Source organism: Lupinus angustifolius, chromosome LG14 (assembly GCF_001865875.1).
Source record: "Lupinus angustifolius cultivar Tanjil chromosome LG14, LupAngTanjil_v1.0, whole genome shotgun sequence".
Classification (NCBI taxonomy): domain Eukaryota; kingdom Viridiplantae; phylum Streptophyta; class Magnoliopsida; order Fabales; family Fabaceae; genus Lupinus; species Lupinus angustifolius.
The window spans coordinates 6,231,712-6,240,295 of record NC_032022.1 but is presented as its reverse complement, the minus strand read 5'-3'; the positions used below and the strand labels follow the sequence as shown (position 1 = coordinate 6,240,295).

The window sequence follows — 8,584 nt, the reverse complement described above, 5'->3', positions numbered from 1 at the left end:
TCTCTTCAAGTGAAACACATCCCCTCTGATTTTCAGACTGCTGATGTGCTCACTAAGCCTTTGGCTACTGATAGATTTCTAACTCTAAGAAAGCAACTTAAAGTAGTTGACTTAGCATCCTTAGTCAACTACCCTCAGTTTCAGGGGGGTATATTAGAGAATAGAGTTAGTTAAGTTTTACTTAAGCATTTATCATGTGCCATTTATCAATTAGCATGTGCTAATTGTTATGTGCACCTGCTGGAAGTTGTTAGGATCAGTAACTGCTTTATGCAGTTACTAATCTGTTTATTTTCTCTTTTGCTTTCCCTCTATTTAAAGGGATAAGCTTCTCCTCTGTAATTGCAATTTCATAATAAGATTTCTCTTCATTTCTTTATATCTTTTATCTTTTTACACAGTTTTATAATGAAAATTTTATTGACAATGCTCTCAGTCTTGTATTTTTTAACAAAATTTAAATTGCTTCTGTACAGGTATGAGCCGAATACAATTGATCTCGCAGATCCCAGTGAACTAGAGTAAGCAAATTATTGTTAATTAAGGCTTCATAGTTTCTAGTGTTTCTCTTGTAGCTAACACAAATTTGGTATCTGATGTAGATATTGGCTCAAAGTTTTATCAGACCACTTGCCAGATCTTGTGGACAAGGTTATCTTGAAACCCCTACCTTCCATGCTTGTGTTTCTATGTATGTCACGATCACTATGAAATTGGGATTTTATGGATTAAAATGTTATTATTTATACTTTGTTTTATGGGCAAGCAGTTGGAGCACATAGGTAATTGCTCTTGATAGATCTTCTAGTTATGGATTTAGCTTATATGGGCTGGATAGAACCCTTGTCTTATGTGGTTACCGTTTGGCTGTATTTCATTCCATTTTCTTAGAAGTAATATATTTCAAGATGAATTGCTAGATATTTCTAAGGAGCATATGATTATGATGTGCTTGTGTAATTATGATAGGCTGTAGCAAGTGAAGGTGGAACAGATGATGCGAAAAAAAGGGGTGATGCTTTTGCTCATGCATTTTCTGCCCACTTGGCAAGGTAATGGACATAAATTCCAGTTTGCTCATTGATATGTATCCACTTATTCTAATGCAAACATAGTTGTGTAAGCATTTGATCTTTGTTCGCTTACCATTTTATTGAATCTTTTAATTTGGGATTAAACACCCATTTCGGCCCCTCAAGATTCTGTGCATACCATTTTACTCCTCAAAGAAATTAAAGTACCACTGTCCTCAAAACTGTTCTCTATGACCCATGTTAGTCCCTCCATTACTTGGACTCTATCAAACTAACTGATATGTCAATGTGGCACATTAAGTGTGTACGTGGTATTTCCTTTATTTTTGACATTGAAATAGGTTAAAATGGCGTTGTTTCACTTGGAAAAAAACAAATCAATTCTCCCCATTCATCTTCAACCCCTTTCCATATCCTCCACCACCTCTTTTTCGCTCTTTATAGATCTTGGATACACATACAGACTCCTAACCTATCCTTTCATATCTAAACATACTCTCAGACAACGTACACTCCTCATTCCATTCCTTATTAATGTGTGCAACACCCCAAGTGTATGGTTTTGTCATCAATTAATAAAAGAGTTGAATCCACATGGACTACAAATACTTTTTAATAACTCTATTTAATTAATTTAAACACTTATAAAGTAATTTAGAAGTGATGGGAACTTAAACAAAGTTAAAATAAAAGATAAGAAAAACTAAGGTTACATATGATAAGATGAGATAATTTAGGATAAAATAGATAAGATAGCGTAACATAAGATAAGAAAATCCAAAGGATCATTGTGAACAGATAAGAGAGGAGAGAGAAAAATTGAGATAGAAGAGTTGATAGAAACTTCTGAATCTCTATTAATAATTTGTTAACCCATTAGAATGTAGATGGGAATATATTTATAGTGTAGCATACAACTCAACTAAGAGAGAAATTCCCACTGAAAGCCAATATAATTAGGTAAAAATGATCAAGCTTAGAACTAGCAGAGGATGAGAGGCTTGGGATGAGAAGCTGAGACCCAAAACCGATTGAAAAGTGAAGTGAATAGGCATCGCCAATGAGATTGATGCTAGAGGTGGGATGGCACCATGGAATGTGTAAAGTGAATAGGCATTGTCGATGAGATTGACCCTAGAGAGTGCGATGGCGATTTGTCAATAACATTTACAGAGAGAACATTTGAGATCAATTTATGGTGATTCTTCTCAAGACTCACTTCAAATGTTAGAAGGAATGATTGAAGCGCATTCACTTTAGCAGTTCCTCTTGGCTTTCAACTGTGGTTATTACTGGTTGAAACTCCTCAGTGAGATCAATGTGATCAACATGCGTAATTAGAGTACCAATTGAAATCAAGGAATCAACAATGACCTTGATGCTCAATTGTACAAAGTTGTGATCTCAATTGTACAAAGTTGTGATCTCAACTGTACAAAGTTGTGATCTCAACTGATGACTCCTAGCTTTCGTTTGCGCATGACAATGTTCATAAACCTTTTATCACAACTTCCACAAATGTTTGCAACCTACTATTTGTGGTTGAAGATGCTCAGAAACGGTATTGATTAATCAGGAAATAGCATCTGATAATATTCCTCCCAACTTTGAAATCCGCAGGATTCACATTTTCAACATAATACAGAAAACGATAAAGAATTTCAGGAATCTGAACAAAATGCAAAGCACAATTTAATATAAGAACAACTTAAACAAACTGACGCTTTACAAGAAAATTATTTTCGGTCAATTTTGTTGATGGTAATGGAAGAGTGAGAGGTGTCGGAGAAGAATGCAGAGGTAGAGCGGATGTAGCATGTTGAGACTCAGGGGATGAAGCATGATCAGTAGTGTTGGCCATTTTTGGCTGATACCATGTAAGAGATGTGAACTAAGCTAGAAGATAAACTAGAGAAACTAAAGAGCAAGAGAATAAAGAATGCAAAATTTTGATTATGATTAACTAACTGAAAAGGAGAGTACATTGGTCCTTATATAGAACAGAAGGCCAGCTGTCACGAGCTGGCTTCAAGTGATCATTGGTTGACTCATACAGAAAAGTAACTCTAGCTAACTAACTGATACAATCACTACTTCTATTTCCCTAACAGTGTTAATGTTGCATCCCATTCTAAATAGAGGTGGTGTCATGATTGATGGCAGTTGGGCACTGGTCCAGCGACAGTGATGGCTTGCATTGTTGGAGTCTGGTTTGGCTTTTGGGGTTTGTTTTTTATTGCAAAAGGGAATTTTGATGAAGAATATATGCTAAACACACAAGTTGGGTGCGTTTTAATTTTTTATATAATGAAACACCATTTTATTCCACCCTTTTTTTACACACAAGAGGGACTAACGTGGGTCATGATGAACATTTTTAAGGCTAAAGTGGTAAGTTAATTTTTTGGGGACTAGAATGATACGTATAAGAATCTTGAGGGACTAAAGCATATATTTACTCTTAATTTGGAGAGTGTTTATATTTGGGGGCCACTGGGGTTGTGCTGATGAGTATCAGAACCTCAGGGGTGGTGGACAAAATATTTTTTCTGTTCTGTCATTATGCATTTTTAATTCTGGGATTATATTACTTCGCTCAAATCCTCTTCCTCCTGCATATTGTGGCATTTATATGTTCAACTGAATTATTAAGTTCTTGAGTTTCAGTCCTCTTGGATCACTTTTCAACTTCTATTTTGTTGGGTTTGACAAATTTTTAAAAATTCATTGATTTTACTTGGCCTAAGATTTTCTACTAACCAACTCCCACACCAACTGAATAGGTTGATGGGGGAGCCTACTGCATATGGGAAGTTAGGCCTGGCCAATCTACTGGAAATGAGGGAAGAGTGCTTGAGGGAATTCCAGTTTGGTGATGCCTATAAAAGTATAAAGCAGAGGTAATTATGTTTTTTTACCTTTATGAAGTTGTAAAAATAAGGTTTTTATTATGAACCATTATGATACATGTTTAAGCTTTACAAATCAATCGTCTTATCACATTATAAGTTGGTTAGTTGCATGCGTACAAAATGCTTTATAGTAACAGAGTAGCTTACTGAAACATGCAGAATGCATGGTCAAACCATATACATTATTGAATGGGTGTCTGAGAATGACTGTTTTTCATTGTAATTGAAATGGGAGAATTTTTTTCTCGTCTCTTTCTGTGTGATATAGCATTATGATAGATTTAGAGATAAACATGATTGTGATAGAGCATTATGACATTGTTCAATCCATAGTCGATCCACCTAGTAGGATTAACGTTTGGTTGTTGTTGTTGTTTGTCTTTCATATATGCAACCATGATATTACCCATCATGATTATGGGTTTTTAATGTTTATATTTATGTAAAGTCATTAACAAAGATGTAAGCTTCAAATGTAGAATTTGAATATGAAAACAAGTTAAAGGGTGGCCTAGTCCATGAGGCCATTATCACTATTCAATAAGGAGGACCATATATGTATATAGCCTTGCACTTCCCACTTCAGCAGTAGAATCTGTGACCACCATATCATGGGATGCCTTCCTTACTGTTCTGGGAAGGCTCACACCATTGTTGTTTTTTAATTTAAAAATGTTGTTTTAAAAAGGAAATTCCTGTTTACAATTTGAACATAAATTTATCTCATCTTCATAACTATGTTCTCCTAACAAGGTCCTTCTAATGTATACTAGGGAAAATGAGGCATCACTCGCTGTTTTACCTGACTTATTGGTGGAGCTTGACGGAATGGATGAGGTATGCCTGACTACTACTATGATCATCTGAATTTGACATGTTGGGAGGAGTCAATATTCATTCTTTCATCTCATCAAAATATATATAAGTTCATTTTTTCATGTGTGGTGCTTATGACTGGTTTATGCAATCAACTTGTTAGTCCTTTTTACAGAAAATGAGTTTGATGTATCAGATTTTTTATAAATAAAACTGCATGAGATACCTTAATGCTGAGTTTGGTGTATCGGATTTTTTATGAATAAAATAAAACTGCATGAGATACTTTAATGCAAATGCCCCACTGACTCACTCATATCAATATGTAGTCTTTTTGGATGTGCAGAGGGCTTAAGCTGCCATAGCATCTCATAAATCATGTTGCTAATAATATGAAACCCTCCTTTGTTTCAGGAAACTAGGCTGCTTACTCTAATTGAAGGAGTTCTTGCCGCAAACATTTTTGACTGGGGATCTCGTGCCTGTGTGGAACTCTATCATAAAGGAACTATTATTGAAATTTACAGAATGAGTCGCAATAAAATGCAGAGACCTTGGCGGGTAGGTGGACTTAAACATTTGCATTGTTGAGGGTACTAGTTTTCTGAGTTTATTCATCATAGTTGATAGTTGAATGCTGAACTAAAATTTTGTAACCTAGGTGGATGATTTTGATGGCTTCAAGGAGAGAATGTTAGGGGACAAGAAAGTGCCCCCTCATAGAAGAGCTTTACTTTTCGTAGATAATTCAGGTGCTGATGTTGTTCTAGGTATGCTTCCCCTGGCTAGGGAGCTCCTCCGTCGTGGAACTGAAGTGAGTTCACTTTCTGTAATTTACTAAGATTACTGTATTAGACTACATTTCTATTTTATCATAAGTGTTCCACTCCTCAAAATTAAAATGATCTGATTTGGATTTCAACTAATAATAACTTTAATAGATGTTTTGGTTATTAAAGATGTTCTGCTTATAGTTGTATTGTTGGTGAAAAGCAGATACATAATATTACCAAGATCTACTGGTAGCTGACACTTTCTGTTGTCAAATATGCCTGCATAGCTTATCTTCCACCATTTTTGTTGTTTCTTATTGAATTTTAGATTTCATACAGCAAGTAAATAACAATTGATCTTTGTCAATTTTGTGGTTATACAGTCACTTTGCCTATGCTTATGAATTTTATGTTTTACCATGATGATAATGGAAGTGTTCTTGCAGGTAGTTCTGGTTGCAAACTCTCTTCCGGCTTTGAATGATGTGACTGCAATGGAGCTTCCTGATATTGTAGCTGAGGCTGCCAAGGTTTTTGTATCTTTTTGAACTCTTATTTGTTGGTCTTTATAGCATTTGTGATGTTCATGGATCCCCTTATAAAATTCATCTGAATATTTTTTCCATCATTTACAATTTTAATAGAAAATACTGTGCTTGCTAAGTCTTGGTGAATAGTCTGCTTGCAAATAAATTTATACGGATTTATGTTGTGAAAACCACACTTTCCTACTCCTATGCAATTTATTCACTACGTGTAACATGCCCTTTAATTTGCATACTTTTAAATCCAAATAAATTGCTTATTGAATTATGATTTGGAATAACAGTAGTCATAATTTTCTTCTTGTACCCTTAAATTTGGAATAATAAGAGGGTGGACTTGGCACAACGGTAAAGTTATTACTTAGTGATCATGAGGTCACTGGTTCAAATCCTATAAATAGTCTTTCCGCTTACAGGTTAAGACTGTATATATCTACCTTATCCAGACCCCACTAAGTGGGAGCCTCATGCATTGACTTGTGTTTTTTTACCCTTAAATTTGTAATTATAAAGTTGGGTTAGAGCCTTCACTATGATTTCAAAAGGAATGACTAGAGTCCGTGATATTATGAAAGAGTCATTAGAAGTTTCAAATATGGTCATCATTATTATGTTTAATGTCTATTTGTTGATTTTTACTATGACCAGAGTTCTGTTCAGTGGAACTAACTCTTATAGTTGACAGCACTGTGACATTCTAAGGCGAGCTGCTGAAGCTGGAGGCTTGCTTGTGGATGCAATGATTAACACCTCAGACAGCTCGAAAGAAAATTCATCCTCGGTTCCCTTGATGGTTGTTGAGAATGGCTGTGGCAGTCCATGTATAGACTTAAGACAGGTCAGCTCTGAGCTCGCTGCTGCCGCAAAAGATGCTGATTTGGTAGGAGGCTCACTCTATTCCAACATCACTGTGGATTTAAGAATATCAAGGAGATAGTTATGTTAATCACACTTTTCTCTTTTCTGCAGGTAATTCTGGAAGGCATGGGTAGAGCTCTTCATACCAACCTTAATGCTCAGTTTAAGTGTGATGCTTTAAAGGTAAGGGTATCTCTTGTAATTGCTTAAGGCATTTTTATTTTTCCACTGCTTAATGTAGTTGGTTTGATACATTTTGTCCCTCTTTTCTTCTTGTAAATATTTTTGGCAGCTTGCAATGGTGAAAAATCAGAGATTGGCTGAAAAGTTGGTTAAAGGGAACATATATGACTGCATTTGCAAATATGAGCCTGCAAGTTGAAAGCCTCTAAATGAAACTTTTGACAGAATATGTTCAAATTTAACCTTAATGTTTAATGTTCTTGGTACTTTTTGCAGTGGCATTTCCCCTTTATCATTATAACTAATAAAAAACAAAAACATAAAACTGGAAGGAACTTAAGGGAAAATAATAGTGTTTATATTAAACCTTAACTTCTTTTGTTTAGACATTTTGTGCAATAGTTTAATATTTTCTTTTTCTTGTACCTGGCTTTGATAGTTAAGCATTGCTCATTGTAAAGAAATGTTTTGTTATCCGTCTATCTTGCATAATTTTAGATGAAGTTATGTAGTTTGTGCCTTATTCATGATTGCATATCTTTTTTTCATGAGGGTTTGGAAAATAGGAATGATTATCATTTCAAATTTTTTTGTGCAAAAAAATGTTTTGCTTAAATAAACCGTTGATCCCTCATTTCTTTATTTGAAGATTTTAATTCCTTAGTTTTTTTGGACCAATTTAGTCTCTTATGTTTACATTTTGCAACGTTAGTCCCTATGTCCAATTTAAGACTGAAGGCCCTTACATATTGTATAAGGGCCGAGTGTGTCATGATCTTGATCCTTCAAGCATTAATATACCTTTTGATTGCTCCCAATGTTTTGTAGTGAGATAGTTTGTTTGCTAGTTGAATTTTGGAGTGAGATAAATGGAAATAGAAAGTTTCAGAGTTCTGAAATATAGTTGTGAGATGACTTTGAAGCTTGGTTATAGTTAGTGGTTGGTTTGTGTGGTGAATGTGAACTGGGGAACTTGAATGTTTGTTGATCAGTATTTGAGACATTGAATTCAATTTTCCTACCAAAGGAGTAGTTTATGACTGGGATTGTAGTATGCAAAAACTAGGACCAAAGTTAGGTATTTGGGTATGAGGATAGAATGCGAACTAAGATTGTAACACCATAGTTTCTCTGAGGATGGTGTCTCACATGTGCTGATAGACAATAGTATACGGAGGATGGTAATGATGGTCTCTTAAGGAGAGGATGGCAATGATGGTCTCTTAAGGAACAAGGTCTTTAGCAAAACAGCACGGTGGTGTGAGGTGTTTCTATCTCATAAAAGAAATAAGATTGAGTTAGAAATAATATATTTAGAGCCATTCTTAACGAAATAAGAATATTTTTACTTTGTTCTCAATTGAGTCATTCTTATTTTTTTATTTTTTTGTTCTTAAATAAGAACAACTTTGGGTTGTTCTTGCCTTTTTGGCCAAGGGAAAGTGACGAGAGAGGTAAATGTT

At 34.9% G+C, this 8,584-nt stretch overlaps 1 protein-coding gene across 3 annotated transcripts in view; it reads left to right on the top strand.

Moving 5' to 3' along the window:
- Positions 1–7,706, top strand: part of LOC109326805 (pantothenate kinase 2-like) — a 19,373-nt gene extending 11,667 nt beyond the window's left edge. For 2 of the 3 annotated variants that reach the window (XM_019559643.1, XM_019559642.1), the window contains exons 13-23: positions 477–521; positions 603–651; positions 970–1,052; positions 3,818–3,934; positions 4,720–4,783; positions 5,177–5,323; positions 5,424–5,576; positions 5,982–6,065; positions 6,766–6,960; positions 7,050–7,121; positions 7,231–7,706. In XM_019559643.1, the coding sequence (XP_019415188.1) occupies positions 477–521; positions 603–651; positions 970–1,052; positions 3,818–3,934; positions 4,720–4,783; positions 5,177–5,323; positions 5,424–5,576; positions 5,982–6,065; positions 6,766–6,960; positions 7,050–7,121; positions 7,231–7,320 (1,099 nt within the window). In that variant the 3' untranslated portion in view covers positions 7,321–7,706. The remainder of the gene's footprint in view (positions 1–476; positions 522–602; positions 652–969; positions 1,053–3,817; positions 3,935–4,719; positions 4,784–5,176; positions 5,324–5,423; positions 5,577–5,981; positions 6,066–6,765; positions 6,961–7,049; positions 7,122–7,230) is intronic. The other variant, XM_019559641.1, reaches the window with a different exon arrangement.